The 24,960-nt window shown below is 37.2% G+C and overlaps 1 protein-coding gene across 14 annotated transcripts in view; it reads left to right on the plus strand.

The window, feature by feature from the left end:
- The window catches only part of PCMTD1 (protein-L-isoaspartate (D-aspartate) O-methyltransferase domain containing 1), a 52,184-nt gene that overhangs the window by 16,118 nt on the left and 11,106 nt on the right, over nt 1-24,960 (plus strand). For 12 of the 14 annotated variants that reach the window (XM_068932728.1, XM_068932737.1, XM_068932725.1 and 9 more), the window contains 2 exons: nt 9,483-9,908; nt 13,945-14,047. In XM_068932728.1, coding sequence (XP_068788829.1) covers nt 9,602-9,908; nt 13,945-14,047 — 410 coding nt within the window. In that variant the 5' untranslated portion in view covers nt 9,483-9,601. Of the gene's footprint in view, nt 1-4,991; nt 5,056-9,482; nt 9,909-13,944; nt 14,048-24,960 lie in introns of all 14 variants that reach the window. The other 2 variants (XM_068932729.1, XM_068932731.1) reach the window with 1 other exon arrangement.

The following is a 24,960-nucleotide window of genomic DNA, read 5'->3' on the forward strand; positions in this document are numbered from 1 at the left end:
ACATGTGATCTTGAGTTCATTGCAGCTGCGCAAATTGCATAAACTGGCTAACAGTGGGAGGTTTAATGGTTGGTAGCCCAGGAAACATTGATTTTCTGCTGCTAAGAACTGGTGTTCCTGATTTCTGTCAAGAGTAAACTGCAGTTGTTAAAAAAAAAAAAAAAAAAAAAAAAAAGGGACTGAAGTGCGCATGTGGGGTTAATTCCCTCCTATTCCCAATCATAAAATACTTCTTATTCTGGAAACTTAACAGCTGACTCCTGTAGCTATTTTAATTAATAGTTTTATAGTTTATTGTCACCTACTTAAAATAGGTGTGTTTTTCCCCCCTCCCTGGGCAGGGGAAAGGGAATGCTTTACCAAGAGACTTTGTGTGTGCCTCAGTGCAAGAAATGCAATCTCAGACTGAACTCCCTGTGGTATTTGAACTCTTAGAGCTGACTCTCTAATGAAAATAGTATGTTCTCGGAAGACCTTAGTTCCGAGGAGCAGACTTGAAATGTGCGTGATCACATTTATATTATTTTTCATTTTGTTTTTCTTTTGAAACAAAATAGAAGTCAAGATAGTAGGATCAAATAAGTCTATGGAAGATTCTCAAAATGTGGGGTCTGGATAAGGCAGTATTACAAGACTTGAAGTTTGTGACATAGTTGAGATTGTATAGATTTACAAAAGGCAAGGCTTTGTCTGTCAAATTAACTCAATACCTTAACAGTATGGTATTTAGCTTGTGTTTAAGAAAAGCTTACAGTCCTTAGTGACCCAAGGCATTTATTTACAAAGTGCGGAAGTATTACTTGTAAAAATTCTGAAATGTGAAAGGCTCATTTCCGTTCGATTGGCAGCTGGTAAACAGAAGAACTTGCAAATTTTGCATCTTATCTTCACAGAAAAGAGTTTATTTATCTGGCTTATAAAATTATGAAGATTTTAAATGCACTGAATTTGTCAGCTCTTTTGTAGATTCACGGAGCCCCCAAGCACCTGTTTGTTTAATATGACAACAGAAATAAAATTAGATGATATTTTTGATACAGAAGTCCAGTTAAACTGGTTACAAATTAAGTCGGGCACAAATCAGAGGTGTGATACACTTTTGTATAGCTTTATAGATCAATTGAAAATTATACTGACATTTCATTTTTGTTGTGGATATGAGAAGAAACTTCTCAAGATAAACTACTCCAGTGTTTAAAATCCAAATTCGTGAATAGTGTAGAATAAGGAACATAGAATTATTTTTATTGTCGCTGGTTTTAATCAGTGAATGAACTTTTTTAAAGACTATATTGAAAGTACAACTTCTGTTGGTTACTGGATTCCAAAGATTGCTAAGGCTAAAGACAATTGCTGCATTTTATGTTAATTCTGTGTATCCTCCCTCTTTTCTTCCAAAATTTCCATACTTCTTGGTGTCACAGTCATCAGAATGCTACTCATGTTGTTTGTGAACTGCATGTGTTTCAATGTAGAAACACATCAGTGCAATTCACAGGATGCTTTCTGTAAGCTTTATCAAGTGCAGCTGTATAGAATTTTTGTATCTTAGTGTGTTCTGTTATGTCTATCTCGATCCTGGATCAACTATCACAAGGAAACTTGGACGAACTAGCTGCTTTTTCCCCAACTCTACTAAAAGAGCTTGTGGGGTGGCTTCTTTTCTATATTTAAAATAATAGCAAGCATGTCTGACTTTGCATATCTCTAGCCTGTGTCAAAAGCAAGTAATTTTACTTTCAGAGGGCGAGCAGGAACACATTGGAGGGAAATGTCCTTCTAAAAAAAAATACTACTCTACAGCACAAGAGGTCACCTTCCATTGAAAGATCTGCTTTGATTTGTTTAACTTCCTAGGTATTGTTGTTTACAAAAATATTTCTCTTGAGCAGGTTGTTTGCTAATTGTAGCTGCAGAGACTGGAGTAGGGCACCATAGCTGAATAACTGAATCACACCAAAAGCAAGCAAAGAATGTCCCTGTCCTTACTTAACCTACGGCTGAAAAAGATGAGATTATGTGTGTATCCACGATTAGGACAAGCCATCGACCACACTTCCCACTAGCCACTCAGTTTTGTTGCACATACCGTAGTCCAAAGCACCACAGATTGTAAGGGTGCAGGCTCTTTTATCTTCCCTGCCCCCTTCAGTGTCATGGTGTGTATCAAACCTTTCCCGTTTTTGCCTTTGGGATTCTGGTTGATAACCATTAGTGAAGATGAAAGGCTTGGTCACTGCCTTTAGTAGAGAATCTCTGATACTCCAGTAACCTGAGATACCAGCCCTGAGAATATAAAATTACAAAAATACTTGAATAAATCAATTTTGTTTTAGTGCAGTGAGTTATCTTGAAATTAGCAAGTGTTATTTTATGGGAAAATATTTTTTGTGAAGCCAGTTAAGGCATTTCTCTGATAGAGACTAAAGTTTGGTTGCAAGCTGAAAGAATAACCTTTTTCCTAACAGTTTGTGTATTGCTAGCTCCCCAGTTGAGCTTAGAGAGCTGGTGAAGTTCTCCATCTCGTGGTTGGACATAGTGAATGCATTCTGCAAGTAGGGCTAAGTGGTATTTCTGTTCCTCAAACATGGCAGCCATATTAATATTCAAGAAACTCAGTATTACACTTGTGTTTAAAAACACTTAATTAAACAGTATCTCTGAAGAGAGTTATGAATTTTTTTTAGGGTGAAGGGATGATGAGAACTATTATTTCTTAGTCACTATAGATTATTTAAAACTCATTAGCTATCATTTGATTCAACAGTTCATTAAAGCGTACTGTGAAGATAAATTTATTATCTTTCAAGTGTGTTGCAACTGTGGTCATTTGAGCAGACCTGGGATATTTTTACAAATGAAATTGTCCCTTCCTTCTTTTACAGATAAAAAGGGGCATGCCTGGGAGATTACACATACGTACGTCCCAGCACATGCATACATATACATACGTCCTGAGAAGTGCACTGTTCTGCTTTGACCAAAGGCTTTATGCTGGTTGATCGTTGTGCCTGGTGACTTTTTGTTTTGCTTTGGCTTTTTACCTCATCCCACTGCAGAACGTTAATAAGAGTTGCTTCTGATTTAGATGACAACATATTACCTGAATGATGGATACTCATCAGTTTCCCCATGACTTTACCAGGGCTATCATAGCCATGAGCCTTCCCCTCCCTCTTCTTCTTCCTCCCTTTTTTTTTTTTTAAATGTAGTTAGAAAGAAAAGTTGTGACTGTATGCTATGGACTGGTAAATTGGAGTTTGCATGTGTGAAACTTTTAAGCTAGCTCTTAGTCATCTTAGCACTGGTACTGTGTAGTTATTCATCTTTTAGTGAGTTAGTGTTTTATGCAAATTAATGCAGGGGGCAATAAGGAAACATTTCTGTCAATCCAAAGTGAAATAGAAATGAAGCTTCTTTTGTTGGAAGACTGTTTTGTGATGACCGTCTGGACAGGGGAAGGAAAAGAATTGTACAGATCTTGCCAATGTGTTTGATACCATAGGAACAATTCTTCTCCTCCCCCCTCCCCAAAGCAAAACCAAGTTTCAAAGTCTTTTTTTAGTTTCTTCTTATTTAGCATTAGCTACCTGTGTACACCTGCCCCGCCAGTCTTTAAGAAAGCTTTTATATATCTTAAAGAACTTGCAGTTTGAGGAAATGGACCTTTGTATCTTGCATGAACTGTATAGTCTCTTAGGTTTGGATTAAATTGTTACAAAAGTTAAAATAGATATGTTTTAAAGCTCACACCAGGGCTTTCACACTTTTTGCAATGGAGCTAGAAACCAGAACAGAAATCCTGAGGAGAATTGGGACTCCAGTACTTCTAGCTCCCTGTTTTGCAGAAAGAATCTTGAATTTCTCAGACTTGTCCTGGACCTCTAGCCCTGGATTTCTTAACTACTTGCTAGCAAATGAGCATGTTTCTGTTTATCGTTTGAAATCTCTTCAAAATTACTAAACATCAGTGCAGAATATTTTTAACTTTCTTTGAAAAATTGATATTCCCTGTTGCATATTAAACTTACTTTAAATACACTCTTTAAAATTTATGTTTAACAAGTATAGCAGGTGATTTGTTGACTCAGTGTCCTGTCTTGCTGAGCACAATATGAAGTGCTAATAGTTGCATTTAATCTGCTGAAATTCAAAAGAAAAGCTGAAATGTTTAAACATCTCATCTGAGATCTGCAGTTTGAGTTTAGCGTAGTTATCATCCACAGTTACTGGTGTGGTTGTGCAGATTAGTCAGTTCAGTGCTTTGCACTGTGGAGCAGTAAACATCCTAGGTAAACCACTGTTTTACTAGTGGACCAAGGTAATTCCAGTGTAGGCTAAGCCCTTCTTATACAGTTTAATTGTATGCAATTCCACTAAAAATGTAAACTGTCTTATTCTTAGGATGTTTTATATTTGGATAACTTTAATATTAAGAAACCCATTTTCATCACTTGCTCTTATGGTAACTGAGAATCCTGTCTGAAGTTATTTTGAAAAGATTAGTTGTCCTTCTTGGATGTGGTACTATTAAAAGGAGATGAAAACAGCACAAAATCAAGGCTTCCAAGATAGAGGTAGAGGATTTAATCCTTTCAAAAGCAAAGGTGGTAAAAATGTTAGCTCAAGGAAGTAAGGGAAAGGCCAAGTAACCAGTTCAACATATGGTTGCACGCTCTTAACAGAAACCGTCAGATTGTGTCTTTCCTTGAGCCTGAGGACACACTCGCATGGGTTTCCTGTTTGAACAGCAATGACTTAGTAACATCTTTGGGGGATCAACTTTTTATGCAGCCACAAAATGTGTATTCATGCAGTAGTAGAGAGATAGCAGATGTGAGCAGTTTTGATTTCCATCACTCACAGTCTTAGTAACTGTGAGTCTCTTGGAGCAATTAACTCTGCATACCTAGAAAGTGACATGCCTGCTCACACTGAGTTACTTCTGAATATTTCCATACATGTTTGTGCCATATGATTATTTTTTTTAGCTGGCACAAGTAACTGGACTGCATGGAGAAGGATATGCTTTGTTGCAGCCTGTACTGGTATGAGGTAAGGAAGAATTGTAAGCAAATTTTAACATCTGTCTGCTTTTAGTAGCAAAGTAAATAACAAACTGGATGGAAAAACAAGCAGCTGCTCATTAGAACTTTGACTTATCTTTATATATAACTTTCACAAGCAGTAAATGCCTTTTTGCCTGTGCTGTGTGTGTAGTTGTAGCTCTTTGTGTGTTTTCCTTTCCTGCTGAAGTAAAAACAGTCAAAATTCTGTGAAGACAGATGTGTATGGATTGTGGCGCAGTGAGAGAAGGTGGTACATGATTCTCTGGTATTGTGAATATTCAAAATGGTTATCTTTGGTTTGAATTGAGCTTTTGTGACTGCGACAGCAGCAGCCTTTTTTTCCTTTTTATTTCTCCTCTGCCCTGAAAACCACCAAATCTAAACACCTTCAGAATATTCGAACGCCTGTATTGCTTAAGTCTTCTCCTTACATCCTGTGTGTGTTTAAAATTATGCACTGTTCTTGGAACATACATCTTGATTATGAAACATACAGTTTCTTTGTTATAACAAGATGCGTTACAGCTGTTTGCTTTGAAAAAACATACAGAAAGCCCTGCTGAATTGCTGATAGCTTGTGGTTATTACCTAGCAGAAATGCAGCGGAATATGTTGCCATTCCGCTGAGAACAGGCTGTTTCAGCTACGGACTGTACCTATCAGGCTATACCTATCTATCACGCTCTCTGTCAGGCTGGAAAAAAGTTAGGGGTTGAGACTGGACTGCTAGTGAACGCTATTGTCATCCGTACTGAAATGGGCAACTATTTTCTGCTGCATAAGCTGCATTTTTACAAGAATCTTCTGGAATATGAGGCTTTTAAAATATGTAGTTTGGAATAGGTTAACTTAACAGTTTGAAGATTTGTTTATTTAGTTCACTTACTTATACAGTTGCAGCCAAACAGTAGTTGAAATATCTTTAAGTCTCTTCCGAATACTCTTATCTGTAACCTATTTGCAAACTTCATTCATCATATCTGTGCAAACTGAGAGAAAACTGCAGAAAAATCATGCATATCTGAGTCATGCTAATGCTTTGTTCCCTTGGAAGGTTAAAGTACCTTCTGAAGAGCTGAGGTCTTCACTCCTAGTTGGAGAGGAGATAACATGCAATATTCTCTTCGACCTAACTTCCAGCCGCTTCTGTCTGTCTGTGCCCTTCCTGCTCAGAATAATCTTTAACAGTTTTAGTGTCTTCTCCCCCCTGCCTCAGCTTGGTCTTGAGAAAAGTGAACTCACTCATTGGACTGTAGTGCAGCACGTGAGTGTGTTTTAGGTAACAGTTTGCGCATTCTCAGAGATGTTTTAATATTCTGCTTCAGAATCTTTGTGGTTTGCAGTTTAATCCTTCAAAAAAGCAACTGAGACTGCAAAAATCTCTGAGTGACGCAGTGGGTGGGGGAACAGGGCAAATTTGAAGTTGCTGATAGTTTATGGAAGTTCCCATTTGGTTTTATGGAAAGGCTTACAGAATCACAGAATTGTTTAGGTTGGAAGGGACCTCTGGAGATCATCTAGTCCAACCTCCCTGTTCAAGCAGGGTCACCTAGAGCATATTGCCCAGGATCACATCCAGACGGGTTTTGAATATCTCCAGCGAAGGAGACTCCACCACCTCTCTGGGCAACCTGTTCCAATGCTCTGTCACCCTCACAGTGAAGAAGTTTTTTCTCAGGTTCAGATGGAACTTCCTGTGGTTCAGTTTCTGCCCATTGCCTCTTGTCCTGTTGCTGGGCACCACGGAGAAGAGGCTGGCCTCATCCTCTTGACACTCCCCCTTCAGATACTTGTACACGTTGATGAGATCCCCTCTCAATCTTCTCTTCTCCAGGCTGAACAGGCCCAGCTCTTGCAATCTTTCTTCACAGGAGAGGTGCTCCAGTCCCCTCATCATCTTGGTAGCCCTCCGCTGGACTCTCTCCAGGAGTGCCATGTCTCTCTTGTACTGGGGAGCCCAGCACTGGACACAGGACTCCAGGTGAGGCCTCCCCAGGGCTGAGGAGAGGGGCAGGATCACCTCCCTCCACCTGCTGACAACACTCTGCCTAATGCACCCCAGGAGACCATTGGCCTTCTTGGCCACAAGGGCACACTGCTGGCTCATGCTTCACTTGTTGTCCGCCAGCACTCCCAGGTCCTTCTCGGCAGAGCTACTTTCCAACAGGTCAACCCCCAGCCTGTACTGGTGCATGGGATTATTCCTGCCTAGGTGCAGGACCCTGCACTTGCCTTTGTTGAACTTCATGAGGTTCCTCTCCGCCCAGCTCTCCAGCCTGTCCAGGTCCCTCGGAATGGCAGCACAGTCTTCTGGTGTGTTAGCCTCTCCCCCCAGTTTAGTATCATCAGCAAACTTGCTGAGGGTGCACTCTGTGCCTTCCTCCAGGTCATTGATGAATACATTGAACAAGACTGGGCCCAGGACTGACCCCTGGGGGACACCACTAGCCACAGGCCTCCAACTTGACTCTGCGCCATTCACCACAGCCCTCTGAGCTCGGCCACCCAGCCAGTTCTCAATCCACCTCACTCTCCACTCATCCAACCCACACTTCCTGAGCTTACCTAGGAGGATGTGATGGGAGACAGTGTCAAAAGCCTTGCTGAAGTCCAGGAAGGCAACATCCACTGCTCTCCCCTCATCTACCCAGCCAGTCAATTCTGCTTGTCGAATGGCTTAGTCGAATTATTTCAGTAGAGACCCCTTAAACTTCTGAAAACACTCATGATTCCATTTCCATATGTTTAAGTTGTTTGTGTTTAAAGTATTTTACTGTTGCAAATTATGTTGCAGTTGACCCTGACTATCTAAAGTTAGGAACCAGCTTCATTCTGATAACTTAGATGACCTCGGGCATCTGGATTGTGTTTGCAAATTCTTGACTTACCCATTTAGATAAATAGGCATATATAAAACAGGAATTTCCAGAACTGCTCAGGTAAAAGGTTACATCCCCATTTTTAAAAATAATGCTCAATAAAATATAGGGGTTTGAAGAGACAGCTGGAATTTTTTAAAATAATATTGGTATTCAACAGTACAACGAAATATCAGCGGTAGGTCTTTTGTGAGTAGCAGTCCCATGTATAGCTGGAAGTCGTTCTGCCTAATCTTTTTGTCTGCTCATAAAAGAAAAGCATTCACCATGGTGGCTGCTCATGTTCTTGGTCTCATGTCTTGTCTTGTATACATACCTCTGGTCACTGTGCTGTTACAGTGGTACCTTTGGGGAAAAAAAAAAATTGTCTGCCTTTTTTCTTTTTAGGTTTGTAAGCCAATCTTTTTCTTCTGCTGCTTGAGAGAAGTCTCTCAAACATGTTGGGTTTTGAAAACAGTCCACGCTTGTCTGGACTTGAATTATATAACGTTGGATGCATGTTAAAGGAATTTTTTTTTTGACATAGAAAAGGGAAGGAAGGTTAGCTGGGATGTGGGCCAACTAGGATGTTCCCAACTTATGGACAGTGAATGATCCTTACTAAGCAAGACTTTACAATTAATGCTGATAACTAACAGAGTGCAATGGATACTCTATTCATCAATGAACTAGTGGAGAGAATTCATAACGATATATATGGTAGAACTGCAAACAGAACTCGGGTTTTAAAACAGACCCTGGTAGGCTGTCTTCTTGGAAACAAGGTTTAAACTCATGTTCCCTTTTTCCAGTATTCTTTTGCTATTTCATTGGTACATCTTGTGGCATTCAAAATGCTAACTCTGGAATTGATGAGTATAATCATTAATCAAGTAGTAACTGCGGAAGAAAATACTGACTTAAATGAATTATTTTCTGAAGTTAATATACTACAAAGAACTTAGGGCTTTCTAGTCATTTAAGAGCTGGCAAGCTGTTGAAAGTTTTTATATACTTAAGGAAACCATACTCATTTAATGCATATGGCAAGCATTAGGTTCAGCTCAGGAGTGAACATGTGGAGTGCACTTTTTGACCATCACCCCTCAACCTGGCTCTGTCTCCCACTGCAGAGTGATTTCAGAGCATGTGAAGTCAGTTCCTTTCAAATGCAGCTAAACTGGAATGTACTCCAAGTGATGCTGGACATTTCGTTCTCAGGATGGTAGCAGAGCTAGTCCAAAGACACTTTCCCTCTCTGCAAATGTATATAATATGAATGTTAGATTCTCAGCACTAAACGTTTTCATTCTCTGTATAAACTCCTCTTACGTTGCATCACTTGCTAATGTGGACAGCACATGTTGGCGTATTAGAGCGAAGCCAGAAAAAAAGTGGATTGAGTGGCATGAATCTGGAAGGCATGTTTTTGATGAAATGCTAGCTGTCCTGACTCTTAATATTCTATACTTCTAATATTTTGTCACCCTCTACTACTTGTTGATTTGTTTTTCTCTTTTGAAACTCAAACTCTGTAAACATATCTCTCTTCCAGGAGTCATTTGTGATGTGCTTTTGAAAGAAGAAGAGAGAATCCATTACATACTGACGCTTTTTGAAAAACTCTCCTCCTAATGTGTTTTACAAACTAACTGAATTAAACAGAAATTCATCATGGGAGGGGCTGTGAGTGCTGGAGAAGACAACGATGACTTAATTGATAACTTGAAAGAAGCTCAGTATATTCGCACTGAGAGTGTGGAGCAAGCCTTCAGAGCAATTGATCGTGGTGATTATTATCTGGAAGGATACAGGGACAATGCTTATAAAGACTTGGCCTGGAAACATGGAAATATACACTTGTCAGCACCTTGCATTTATTCTGAAGTCATGGAAGCACTGAAGCTTCAGCCCGGATTATCTTTTCTAAATCTGGGTAGTGGAACCGGATATTTGAGTACAATGGTGGGATTAATATTAGGTAACTTGAACATTTTTATTTTAATATACTATCTCTGCGTATATTTTTAGAAGATTATACAAGCCTTGTAAAACTTTACATATATTTCTTTAGAAGTAGTAGTGCTATACTTAAGACTGAGTCTGAGATACATTTTTTTTTTACAGTATTGTGTGTAACCTACAAGTTGCTTGCTGACATTTCATGAAGTGTTTCGGAAGAGAGGCAGTTGTTCATGTTTGCCTTTCTGTTGTCTAAAACTTGCATTTGAAAGAAAGCAATCTTTGCTTAAACAGAAAAGGCATAGAGGAACAATTTTAATGAGGAGTAAAATCTTAAGTCTATTTTTACCCTGTATTTATGCTCTTATACTAGGTTACTGGTTTGATTCTTAGTTTATAAAAATAAAAATCTAACTTTTGAAGGCTAATAATGCTTGGAAAAACTTACATGCTAAAAATACGTATTTTTTTTCTGTAAACAATTCTTTTAAGAGATTAGTGCTTTTCCTTTTTTTTCCTGTTTTCAGGTACATCTCCTGCATGGAGAAAGGATGAAATGAGATATTACTGACTAAATTTAAATTGTGAAACCAACCTTAAAGAGAAAATGTCTTCCTCTCCCCCTAATTTGATACTTAGAGTACAGAGGATGTGTTCTAGCAATATAGCAGATACATATGTATCTGACCAATTTCGTTACACAAAATAACTTCATTTATTTTGGCGAGTAATTTTCACAGATATAATCTTAATGACTATATTATACATTTTTCTTACTTCCTTTGCGGGAAAAATTGCTGACAGGTAATACACAAATTTTGGATATATATATGCAACTCTGAAGTTTGAAGGGATAGTTTGCTAATTTTTAAAATGGTAGTAATGGATGACAAAAAGTGGTTAAAGAGCATAAATTATCCCTAACGGGTAAACAGCAAACGTCAGTTATTGCCCCTGCCCCCTTCCCCATGAGCAGTATCTTTTGTTCCAGTTAATATAAATAAATCCAATAGCTGATTTGCTGCTCCCTCTTGTGGAAATGGGAATTAGTGTTCATTCACAGGTTAAAATTAAAAAGGAAAGTACCTATTCTAATGGTGTTGCTTTGCCCTTTTGAAGGATTTCTTTTTAAGGGAATAGATGTTTTTAATTAGATTATAACTCTGAACTTAAGATATTATAGTTAAAGATGTATTTAAAAATTAGAAAATAGTGCTGCATTTTTTTTCCTTTAAAAATGTATACTTGGAGTAGTGAGTAAGGGTATTTGTTGATTTCTCTGCACTGTGGAAAGCTTTATTATTTCATTAATCTGTCTTATGCTATTTTAAAACAAAGAAAAAAATAACAGATAATGTATGCTGCACTTGTATCTCTGTATTTATCTAACCTATTCTGAGTGGCTCTTGGATGGCTGTTGAATGCTCCTGGGTTTGACCTTTCCTTATCAAGCAGAATTCCTCTCCTTCAGAATACTTTGTGTAGTAGAAATTAAAAGGGAGATGATTTGCCTCATGCAGAGGATGAGATTGGCTGGCAGCCCCCTGGGAGCATGATAATTATATTGCACATGTTCCCACAGAGGAAGCTTAGGTGCTGATACTTCTCTTAATGCTGCTAAGGAGCCTGGAACAGTGGCTCCTGAACTACGTACCAGCGGGTTCAGATACAAAAGCAGACTTTCCATGTTTCTGTGGTGCTGTACCCAGTGTCCTAAGTTTGCATACTGCTGTACTGTGGTTGGAGTGCGAGGCTGAGGGGTGGAAGGTATGAATGTGGCATGTGTGCCTTCCTCTTCTGCCTCCCTTTGGTGAAATTACTAGTTACGTATAAACATTCTTTATTTTGGTGTTTGTTTTAAATCAGGGAACAGCTGCTTTAACAAAAGAGAAGAAATGGAAGTATAGTTCTGACAAACGGTATATACACTTTTAAAAGCCTACTTCTTCTTAAAACCAATTTTAGCGTGCACTGTAATTAGTAACAGAACCATGTGCTCTTTGACAGTAGTTGATATCTGATGAGTCGTCAATGCAATGAGTAATATTTTTGTCGTGTTGTTTGTATCAAAATGACATAGATTAAATTTGCAAGGTATTTGAAATTGGGGAACGCTTGTAAGTACAATGACATCTTAAAAAACCCACACTTCATAGAGACTAAGTTAACTATTATTGACACAGTTAAATTCTAAACATAGTTCAGACTATGTGATAGTATTAGTAACTCAGTGCGTTGAAAGAGACCGGTTGACCTTGGAGAGTAACAGAGAAGCTGATGTTGCTTTTTGAGAATTGCTGACTCTTTAGCTGCAGTATGCAACAGTGACTTTTCCTGATGAGAAAATAGAGTATATGTCTCCAGTTTCTGTTCAACTCACAAATAATATGGTGTGTCATGATGCGGTAGTGTCTTGCATTCACAAATTTGATTTCAAAAGTTTTAAATTTGCATTTGCAATTTTTTTTATTCTTTTTTTTTTCAAAATTGAGCATTGAAAGGAATATATGAGAATTTTAGGACAGAGAATATTGATACATTTTTAATTTACTTTAAATTAGCAAATTAAATGCCTTGTTAAGGGAACGACAATTAATATTAGTTAAAGAAAGCATACCTTGGAAGTTGCTGCATGCCACAGAACAGTATAGTTGCAACTACTCTGTTTAGGAGCATCATAGCTTATTAATGTGCAAGGGAAAATTTAATGAGAAAGCTAGGAAGAGACTGACTGTGCTGAATGCTTTTCTTAGATGATAGATGATAAATGTACAATAGATGAGTGAGTGTCAGTAGGAGAAGTATGTTTTCACAAGTTCAGAGAAACGAAACATCTGCCTCGCATGATCTGCCTACCTCTTGGCTGCCATCAGAGACCTTTCAGACAGTGTATATAGTAATTTATCTTTTGGATCCATTTGTATTTCACACAGAAAATGTTCTAAATTATGTTAAGAGTTGCAATTATTGATCAGCATAGTGGCATGTACTAATGTTTTTATGCAGTGAAAGGAAACTAAATGAAACCTTTCTCAGTAACCCTTTGTCTGTTTTCGTGAATCAGTGTCCAACAAATAACCAATGAAACATAATTCAATTTGTCAACGTTTTTGGGCTAAGTGTTTACAAAAGATTTAGAATGCTATAGATTAAATAAATTTAATTTTTGTGTCATCTTATTGACATTTGCTTTCTGTTCTTCCCCTTCCCTCTCCTTACCCCGATATTGTGCTCCAGTGACTGAGGTCTCTGGGCTATGAGTACGTGTTAAATATAGAATCCCTCCAGCAAATGTGACTCTGATTCAGATTCCTTCCTAATGTGCACTAATCCTACCAATAATGTCTCATGACTTGCTCCTGTTCCTAAAAAAACAACTTTAACTTCTGGTACATAAATTCTCTTGAAAACTTGGATGCCAAATATTGATTGTAAAAAGTAAAGCAGTGTTGCAACTATAATGGCATTGTGATGAATGAATCTGTAAGTGTGGTCAACTTCAATGTGCTGAATGGGAATTGATTACTGTGAAAGTAAATCACTGCTCCCAATTTCTGATTTGGGAACCTGCATAAGAGAAGAACACATGTTGTTAAAGGATATAATAAAAAGAAATCTTCAAATTGTCCAAAGCTGAAAAATATGCCACAAAAAAACTTTTCAAATTTTAAATATCAAAATACAAACTAAATTATAACTTGAAAAGGTTGCTTTCTAACAAAATTCTGTATTGAAGCCAAAGGAGTAGCTCAATAACTTCAATGTAGTCAGCTTCATTTTTCTACGTCTTTATGAAGAATATTAATGATATAAAATTATTTTTTGCCACAGTACTATCCCAGTTCTTTCTTTGAGCCTCTGATGGCCTTTTACCTTGTCATATATTTCTTCTTAAACATCTGTAATGCAGATACAGAAATATCTTTGTTCAGGTGCATTGGGAGACTTACTTAAGTATGTTATGTGATGTTAGTGGTTTCACAGATGAAAGGTATAATACTGTTCCATGTGGTTGGGCTATGCTTAAAGAAAAAAAATGCTGTTTTTATTTACAGGACCTTTTGGGATAAATCATGGAATAGAGCTTCATTCAGATGTGGTAGAATATGCCAAGGAAAAATTGGAGAGCTTCATAAAATATAGTGATAGCTTTGATAAGTAAGTATTTAATTTATCTAGTTCACTCTGGAGCTTCTTTTTTGTTTTTAAAACTGGGGTGTATCATTGCGCCTGAGCTTAGGGAGGGAAGGAGGAGAACAGCATGACACATGGTGAACAGCATTTTGTAACAAAACATACAACCTCAAGTTTGTGACACTAATTGTTGAGGTAAGTTAAGTTTTAAGAAGCTTTGAAAATTGAAAATATTGCTGCTGTATAATGTTTGGCAAAACTGATCTCTGTGCATTTTTGAGGGCTTATGTGTGTGTATATATGTGTGTATGTATACACATACATACACATACCTAAAGAATGATCTGTGATGTGCAGGTGTCTTTCTCTGCATGTGTAAAGTAATTTGTATCCATTAAATCAGTTTGGATTATACAATTGAACGTTCTCTTCCTGTAAAGAATCAATTTGTTTCTTCTAATCTGCTATTGCTGATCTAGATATGAAAAAGCTGAGTGAATTTACCTGACTTTATTACTTGAAGAGAGGTGGTTAGGACTGTTCATCTGTGCTCACATTCCACTCATTTTTACTTGTTCACTTCAGAGTTACAGGAATCTTATTGGATCCACATACCTAACAATTTAACGTGGTCTTTTTTATTGTTACCTTGAAGAGTGCCCATAATCTGAATCTCAGTCCTCTCTCTCCCATGAAAGGGATAACAGGGACAAGATGTTAGGGTTATTCTCTGTAAAGACTTTCTTCCTACTAGGCAAAAAATTCTCCAGCAGTTGTTAAAACGTGGCTTGTGGAAATCCAGTAAAAATTCTAAATTGAAGGGGTGGCGTAAGAGTTGCATGTCCTAGTCATCTTTTGTTGGCCAGTAGAGAGCAGAGAAAATTCTTCCTATCCCCTTGCATTTGTTGTAATGTGCTTTAAGAAATGCTCTGCTCTTGGTCATCTTGGCTGGAGCTCTGTCTGCTTTCCTCTCTGCCCCAAACTTCTGGAGCTCTTCTCTGACCACAGACCTTCCTCGTCCTACTCCTGAGAAAAGGAAGGCTCTTAAGTACAGCGGGAAGTTGAATTTAAAATAGCATTCTGATTTTACCTGTATCTGTTTTCACTTCTGTGCTTCTGATATTGGCAAGATGGTTTAAGGACTTTTTTTCCCCCCACCCTCTTTGAGTCAAATACAATTATGTGAAAGAAAATATGAGTATGTTTCATTACTACAGTTTTAATTTTAACTCAGTCTTGTCTGTTAGCTCAGGGTATGTACACACAGAAGGCAGAATAAATAAAAATGGATTCAGTCCAGAACTTTATGGAGAACTTCATATGTTCTCTCCTAAAAAAAAAAAAAAAAAAAAAAAAAAAAAAATGTGAAAGGCAGGCAGTCATGATCATTACTAATACTGTGTTAGTGGCTCTGTTCAGCTAGATGCCGTTGCCAGTGCAATTACTTAGATGCACAAAAAGCTCTGGTTTTGGCTGAAATATCTTTGTGTTCTGGTGATGTTTATGTACAGAAATGAAAAGTAATTGAATGAAGGGGTAGCAAGGAAAAAAGTGATTATTCTTTAACTAAAATTAATCCTATTAGAATACTTCTATAAATGAGTACCAGAACAGTGGATTTTAAGTTCAAAACATGTAAAAACTAGAGAAAAAAGTTGATAAATTTGTCATAAGTGAATATTTGTATGTACATCTTTTTTTGAAAGAAAAAAGTGGTTGTATGTACTAAAAGATCTAAATATCCTTAAAGGAAATGATCCTTAAAAGAAATGTATTTTCCCATAATTTGGAGAAGTTGACTCTAGGTGCAATGATCTAAATGTTATGTGCTATTTCTGATACTGATTAAATTGGTCTTTAGTTGTACAGTATTATTCCAATGGGAAAAAAGTCGGCAGTTTGAAAGTCATCCTAACTTTATCACTAATTGACATCTTGGAATGTGCGATTTAACAATCTAACTTTTCCTCATACTTATAAAATGCTAAGCAATGGCTATAAGCCTTCCCCCACCCCAACTAACCTAACAAACATCGTACTGCTGTGAATATTCAGTAGTAACTGTGCTGTAGCTGAAATAATGCTGACTGACTGTTGGGATTTTCTATTTTATTTGGGGGGGGGGGGGGGGAGAGGCAGTTGTAACTTTTTTGTCTAATTGTGCCTGACTGCTTTCTTTGTAAATACATTATAATTCACTGTAGTTAATGAAGGTGATGTGTTTTTCTTCTGTGATTGACTGGGTTCTTCTATATCCTTCATGTTTTTTAATATAGACAAGTGTATACAGTATGTCTTCAGCTTATGTCATATTCAGAATAATGTGCTGTGGATCAGTAATTCTGATTTTAATTCTTGTTTCAGTAAGTCTTTGTTGCATCTTGGTTTATAAATGAAAGATATTTAGCCAACAATTGTCTGGACCGTGATTTCTAAACTTCGCTGCTGATTTGGTCTGCTTAGTATTTGGATGAAAGACCACCAGAGAAAAAGGATTGATAAGGTGTGCAGTGTCTGTCTACTCTTGATCACTGGTGTATATCTAACAGGCATCCTTACTGTTTGGAAATAAGTTTTATTTGACAGACTGGTGTAAATGAAGCTAATTGTCTCAGTGGATGCGTGTTTATGATGGGGGGAGGGAAAAATTTGTTGTGTTGTCAGCAATCTCCAAAGAGGTACGTAGTAGATGGAAAGAGCACAGACTGCATTCAATTTTCCTGGCAGTAATTGAGTTATGTGGATGGGGAATTATCCAGAAATTTACATTGTCACTTCCCTGCGTTCCATCACTTTGTAATGGATAATAAAATTCTTCAGACTAGTCTGAATATTTTACAGCATTCTCCTTTTGAAACAAATATAAAGGGAGCTTAACCTTATCTTTGGCTACTTGAAGAGCTTCAAACTAGATGCTAAATAAATACATTGTAACGTTATTTGTATTGTTCTGTCACTTGAAGTAATAGGCTGTGCCTTTACTTACAGTTTTTACGTGGAGCCAGGTCATGATGGTTTAGAAATGTTTGTGCTAAAACAAGTTGGAATAGTGCTTTGAAGCCTTTTTTTAATGGAAGAATGATGTATTGGATGTCAGATCTTGTGTTGTGTGGTATAACATCACTTTTTTCTTAATTCCTGGTAAGAATGTTGAAACTTAATTGAAAGCATTTTTCTATGATGGCAGTAGGTGCTTGATTAAAGACCGGTAGCAATGTGAGAATAACATGTCCTAAAGGATTTAAGGCAATCTTTCTACTTAAAGGAGAATTATCTCTGTATGGTAGCTGGGCTTCCATCTGTTGTTGCCTCTTGAACTGCTCATCTGGGGGAAAGCTTTTCAGGTACCTGTTTGAGAAGGACAAATAATTCTGGTGATTGCTTGTATCTGTATCCATATCCCACCAATCTATAAAAATAGTTTTCCTCGAAATGCAGGTGGAGTTGATCATTTGGAGAGGTAAAATATTGCTTTAATATTATTTGACAAGATATTTTTGCCAGTAGAAGCAAAGAAGTGCCCTCTGAAAGCTTTTTCCAAAATGTCGTCGTGGTTGAGGTGCGAAAGATTTTAGGTATAAACTAAAGGATGCTCTTTGAGTCTGAAATACACTTAAGGCTTTCTTTCATGCTTAAAACCTTGAGAGAATGCATGCCAATTAAGGGAAAAGAAATCACTTCTTAAGAAGGCTCTTTCTAAAACACATGTACAAGTATCAGGCCCCGCTTCACCTGTTTATTGAAGGGGAATGTGTTGTCTTTTCTGCTCCCAGTCAACTTCTAGACCTAGAATATCCAGCTCGGAGAGAGAGCCACAGGGCAAGGCTAGGTTGCCCATCTTCTAGCACCCTATCAAAACCAAACCTGGGTAAGCTGGTGAAGTACCTGCTGTGAAAGAAAATCACCAACCCTTCTCAGGATCAAAAGAAACCACTTCAATGGTAAGTGACAAGAACCCTAGTACTACTTCTGGGATAACTGTTACGGGTGAAACTTCTTCCTGAAGTCCTTTAGTAGCTTGTGTTGGCATTGAAAAAGAGTAAGTTTACTCTCCCAACAGAATATTCATCAAAATTCAGGGCTCTTTATAGGACCCTAAAGGCTAAATTTTACTTTCATAAAAGCAGATTTGAAACTGAAAGATCCTTACATATACACAAAGAAAACAAAGCTTCTTTCTTACTGTGCAGCTGGATGATGACTGCAATAAAAATCTAAGCAGAAAAAGCAGGCAGCCTCCCAAACTCACTGGCAACTTTCTCCTTTTAAACCTTACTGATGACTTAGTCTTGGATTCAAGTAGTGAAAATGCTTGCTTATTTTTAGGTGGTGAATAAACTCTCACTGAGTTTTAGTCTCACCAGAAGAACTTATTTCTAGAATCATTCTTTGATGCCAGGAGTTACGTAAAAGCAAAAGGGGAAAACGGTTTTTGAAAAAAGGCACTTTCATTTAGGGATATTGAAGAGAAGTAATACTTCTATTCAAACATTTGTTGTCATTTTTGTTTTATAGCAGTTGAATCTACCCTTGCTTAAGCAGAAACTTAAACTCCATTTTTTAAAGTACTTGATAATTGAAGAAATCTCTACTCTTGCTCTCTCTTAACCACAAATAAAATATGTTCTAAAAATAAATTCATAAACCCCATGGTGGACACTTCCTTTTTTTTGAACTCTCTAGTTGCTGCAAGTTTTAATAGTACTTGGAATGTTTGTTACATCAAAACTACAGATGAAAGTGTTCATCTCATTGTTCCCATCAAATCTGTTGCTCCACAAAAATCTGCACTATGTAACATGAAGATTTTAAGATTTTAACCTATACAACCCCTTTTTTCTGTTAATAAAAAAAAAAAAAAAAGGGGAGGAGGTGTGAGAAGATGGCAAGTAGTCTTCTGTCTATAGAATAAGCTGTTTGTGAAACTTCTATGTATGGATTTATTAGGCCCTTGATAATCACAGAGGTATCAGAAAATTCTTTTCACTTCCCTGTTGCTTTTCACCTTTTCTAGATTTCACTGCAGAATTGATATAAATTCGTTCAATTTAATTCTTTGTTTTATCGTCAAAACTTAGATACAGTACAGAATGAAGTTCTAAGTTTTAAAGCCAGCTTTGAAGGGCGAGTGAAGTTAGTCATAAGAATTTTTTAAGAACCAATGTTCAGATTTCTTCAGATATTAGCAGTTTTTTTGATCCATCTCAAGGAAACTGATGAGATGAATTGTAAACAAGAAAGCTGAAGTCACTTGATAGAAGGACCAAGACAAATTAATTTTATTCCAACTGAGAAAAACAAATACAAATGAAGCTGAAATGCAGAGTTTTCATTTACTGTCCTACTGTGTTGGCTGCAAGCTGAAAAAATGTTCCAGACAGAATTATTGAATAGAATTTTTACCTTCATCACTGTTGGCTATATTTCTAATGCTGATAAAATTACTATTATTTTAATTGGATGCAAGTGACTTACAAGTTGTTATTGTAGATTAATAGCTGTTTTGTGTTCAAAGACTTAATATTTTTTTCTTTCTGTTTAATGTTCATAGCATACATGCAGAAGGTCTCACAAATAACAATATTAAGATATGTATAACATTTCAATGAAAGCAGCAAATATTCAGCAAAAATGCATTTACTATATGTGAACAAACACCGTCTCAGTGAGTTTGAATAAAGTGTTTAAACAAGGCAGAGAATGAACCATGCAGAAAAATACAACGAAAAGTATTGAAAGAACTTGCCATTTTGCCCCTCTGTTGTTCCACTTATTTGGAAAAGATTTATCATGTAGTCTCGCAAATAGTTGTCACATATTAGCAGACACAGTTTTTAAATTTCTGAGCTAGTTATTTTATCTTAAATGGGCATCTCTTACAGGATATACCATAGGAAATACTTACTGAGAAACAAATGGGAAAAGCTTTTCCCTACGTTATGCAATGTATGAAAAGCGCCTTTAAATCTGGTTGATAATCATTCAGAACACACTTTTTCCACGTCTGAGTAAAATGTTAAAGGGTAATGAGGCATGGAAGTAGAAAAATATTTCATTAATTTGTTTCACACTTTGTGTTATGTCATAGAAAACCATGTGAGTATTAACTTTTGTTGGTGGTTTTTAAATATAAGTTTTATGCCAGCTTAAAAACTGAAAAAAAGATCAGATTATTTGGGAGGTTCTTGAAGATTTCTTTCAGTAAACTCCGTGCTTAAACAGAGGTTTTAGGGATACTTGGAGTAAGTTGATTTATGAAATTATTTTGTTTGACATAGAAGAAGCTCTTGAGAGTGTTTGTTTCTTTTCTTGGAGCTAGAATTTCCTAAATTGTTCTTTTATTCGTAGCTTTTCAGTCTGGATTTGAAAATAAGCACAGGAAATACTGTTTATTTATTTATTATATTAGCTGCTATTGCTATGTTTTAAAATGATAGTCCAGTTATTTTATTGGTGAAGAGGGTAATAATCTTCTAGACCAACCTGCCCAAACTGCTAAGTACCCATTCCTTCCACTATTTGGAGGGATTCTCTTGGTGAAAAAAGGATGAGCAGTGTATTAGGATAAGGCAAAAGTAAGTATTCTTTTCTTATTGTAGCAAAGAAGCAAAAAAGGTTAAAATTTTAGCATACATTTTCAAAGTATAACAGTTTACACGTGCTGCAGATTCATTTCAATGTGTGCGTATTAATGGATTGTTTAAGGGGAGGCTGATACACAGCTAATTCCAGGGTTCTATTGCTGGATTCACTATTCTGTTTTGAAACGTGTATTAAACCTACTTCTCCCCAACATGAAGTATGATATCCAAAATCCTCCTTAGAGTCTGGCATCAGCGTAGTCCAAATGGCAGGTGTTGACAGCCTGAAAACCTTTTCAGGTAGTTTGTTAAAGTTGTACAGTAATCTTTTTGTGCCTTAAATTTAAACAAAAATTCCTTACTTTATCCTCCTTCCACCCCCTCCTCCCCCAGAAGATACATTGTCATTTATTTTAATGTTGCTTTTCTGGAGCTGCTGAGGGTTAGTGTGTATTTTATCTTTATTTGATCTGTTGACTGCAGTTTGTGGAATGGTAGAGGAGAATTACTTGGAGCAGCTTGACAGCGCTGGCGGAAATTCTGGCCTGGAGGGGCTGTGACTGAAGGAAATGGGTGTGGATGGTGGGAAACCAGTCCTAAATTCATACTAAAAGTTTTCTTTAAGGGGGTGTGAACAGCAAGATCAGATATGGGTGTGGTTTGTAAATACAGTGATATGCAGAAGTGTAGTGTTAGATACATTCATTCTAAGATAGCATCAGGTATGGAAAGGTGTAAAACGTAACTGGAATGATAGTGGTTCTGAGAACTAACTAATTTTTCTGTTAGAAGACAGATATAAGTAGTTTAACTAGTTCCTCTTTAGGATTGCTTTTTAAGCATCTTGTAACATGTTTTACTGATTCCATTAAGCATAAACCTGTGAATATTGAAAGTCTTTTTCCTCCAAATTTACTTGATTCCCCCCCCCCATCCCAGTTTTGTTGAACTTGCTTCTTTTTTTTAGAATTAGGTACATATACCACTGGGAGGGGGAAAAAAAGGAAAATGGAGGGGGGGGGGAATTGACAATTCATGATCACTTCCATCTGCTCTCATCAAGAGACATCAGGATTAATAATGTCCTACATTGAAGAAAGAATGTATAGCTAGAAGACCTTAGACCAAAAGGCATGCTGTAGACCTTCAGAGCTGGAAGTAATGGATAGATTCAATGGCATGCAGTGAATGCTATGGCAGGACTAAGCAATCAATTCACTTGAAAGAAACTGCTGATAGAGTAGGTTATTGTACTATACTGTCCTATTTTTAGTAGTAATATGTTATCACACAAATAGATTGGTGGATATGGATACAAGAGCAAGAAACTTCAGCTTAATTCTTTGCTATAAATATTTGTTTGAATGGATATTTTATTGCAGTACTAATGTTTCAGTATGATGATAGCTATGGAGAATCTTGCTGAGAAGAACGAGTAGTAGCAATCCAGTTCTTTGCTATTTTTTTTCTTTAAGTTGCTGCATTGAGGACAAAAACAGACTTTAAATTCCACAGATGCTTTTTGGTGCTTATCTGGAAGAGGAACGTTGTGGCTATGTTGAGCCTCTGCAACTGTATTGCTGAGAGAATTAAAAAGCACACCCTTGAGGGACAGTTCACTGAAAGGCAAAAGATAAAAGGGCAGGATAAGATCAAACAAGTTTAGTATACCTGAAACTGCTTGGCTGTCCTGGGCCATTGCTAAACATGATCTGTGTGTACTTAGCCTATGACAGTCTTTCACATAAACACAAAGAACCCTTTTTGTTACTATATTATTTATAATGGAGACTCTTAATTTCTATTCTGTTGTACCACTCCTGTAATAAAAATACCAGATTCGACTGAAGAACCTAATATGATTCCAATTTCTCCACATTAGTCCAGCACTTTTTTGCATCTAATATATGAAATAACATAAGAAATTTTCTCATTTAGCTAGCTAACTGTCTGTAAGGCCATCTTGGCAATTTCATAAAGGTCAGCGAAAGGTAAATAATGCTTGACGTTTCTTAAATCAGATCTTTTTCTTGGTTCCATTTCAAATCGGTAACTAAGTGAGATAGTGATAGGTATCTGCCATCTTGATAGGTAGCTTATGTGTCTGTCTGTATTGCACATTCCTGCAATAAACCAGTCTTTTTCAGCAGAGTCGTTAGTCTAATTAAAGATAGCTTAATGTTACACAGAAGGAAATTGAATGTTCAATCTGTTCTGATATCCCAAAGGCACTGGGAATAAAATAAACTAGTATGCTGGGTGCAGCGGCAGTTAGGACTAGAAGAATTTGGGTTTGGCTGGGTTAAGTTCCATAGTAAAACAAAGTAGTTGATACTACTTTCATAGTGTCAGACTAAAGCTTGTAATGCTGTTGGAAGTTATTAAAATGACTTAATCCTTTGTACTTGCAGAATTTTTGTATTTGAAAGTTTTATGTCATTCCCTGATCAAATGGTAGAGAATCTCCTTTTCCAAGTTCTGCTTTATTTACAGTCGAGCTTAGTGTAACTTGTTTTGAAAACTGTATGGGCAGGTTACAGTGACATAGATTCTCAGAATTACCTTTTAGTCTCTGATGAGAGGTTGCCACAAAATACCAGACTGCGTAAATAAGACAAAAACAACTGATAAACACACGTGGCATTTTAATTTTCAAGGGTGTGCATCTTTCTGTGAAAACAGAATCAGCTGAAAATTCAGGGGATGAGGGGAAAGTTCAGTTGCTGCAGTGACTAGCTTTACGTTATTACATGAGCGTGGAGGGGAAGTACGGTTCACTGTTGTACAACTAAACCAGGTTTGACAAGTCCGTAACGTTCTATTAAATATGCCCTGTGTATACCCTTATTTCTGGTATTTTGTCATTGTTCATGCCATAACACACAAAGCAGTTAATTGTGCGGGCAGTGAGCAGTACGAATGAAGAGGTTTGGCTTTTGACCTCACATGTTGACATGACTAGACACCGTTACAACGTTTTCTTCCCATTTCTTCTACCTATCTTTATTTGACTTTCTGGGTATGTACCTCACAAGCCATATATGTCTATGGCAATACACAAACTGTGTACGTTCCAAATGGGCAGTCAGTGTACCTGGGTAGACCAGCTAGATATTACTGTTGGACTGCTAGGTGAGCTGAATAGACCCCCTGATTTCTCAGCTGACTTAGACCAAAGAGTTGTTTTCAAGACTCGCAGGTACCCACAGTCCACACTCTATAGATCTGTTGTGAGAAATTCGTCTTTTGGGAAACTCTTACGTCTGACAAAATGGGTTGAAACCAGCTAAAGCTACTTGGGGGGAGATGTTTTTTGAGCAAATGGACTAACAAATGCCTAGTTGGCTTGGTCGTAAGCCTCATGTCTCCAAAAACTGTACTAATAATGTGGATTGTGGTCCAGCTAGGCTTTATGGTGCTTGTAAGTGGAGTCATTCTGTTGCGTTTGGCCCGTTTGCTTTTTACAGGCATAATAGGAAGCTGCTTGTGTGTCTTTGTTTGCGGTTAATACCCTTCTCGCTGTGCACTGTGGAGTCAAATGAGAAATACTCTTCAGCTTTTACTAGCTCTGCAGAGCTTCTTTTTGCATCCACTGTTTGCATATAGCGTGTTTTGTAGACTTGTTTTGCCTTGTTTTTTTGTTTCCTTGGAGAATTTGGGGTTGGTTTGTTTGTTTTAAGAAGATACGGTCAGTGGTTTCCAGTAAAGGAAGCTGTTTGGAAGTTTCTAATAGTAAGCTTGCCAGCTTTTAGAGGAGCATTTTGAGAAAACACAAAAAAAGTTGTGAAAATTGCAAAGTTAGGCGGGCAGGCTGTCTTCGCTTTTCTAGGAACAAACTGCAACAGACATCTATTTCAAGATTTAAAACTGTATTTTAGGAAAGTACTGTGTTTCTCTTTTCAGCCCCATTTTTCTTGCATTTTTGAGCCCACAAAGGGACTTTACTCAAACTTTCAAGTGGAATCAATGTGGTGATGCTTGACTTAAATTGTAGGCAAACTGAAATGAAAACTATAGCATGAACTGCCTGAATGGTCTCCATCGTACATAATGCTTTTCCATGAGCCTATGAAATGAGATAGCTTCTTCAACAAAGTGATGAATGCCTTGGGTTTCATTTTCTTTCCAACATTTAACCTTGCCTTATGTGTTTCTAGATCTTTGTTCATCTCTGTTTATCTCTCTCTCTCTGTTCATCTGAAATTCATTCAGCTACAGTTCAGACTTATTGCCCAGTTGTGTGCAACAAGGGACTCGTTCCTTACTCTCACTCTCCTTTTTTTCTTTCTTTTTTTTTTTTATTCCTGATCTACCAACACTGTTTGTAGCTTGCACTGGCTTTAGATAAGGAACGAT

This window comes from Struthio camelus, chromosome 2 (assembly GCF_040807025.1).
Source record: "Struthio camelus isolate bStrCam1 chromosome 2, bStrCam1.hap1, whole genome shotgun sequence".
Taxonomy (NCBI): domain Eukaryota; kingdom Metazoa; phylum Chordata; class Aves; order Struthioniformes; family Struthionidae; genus Struthio; species Struthio camelus.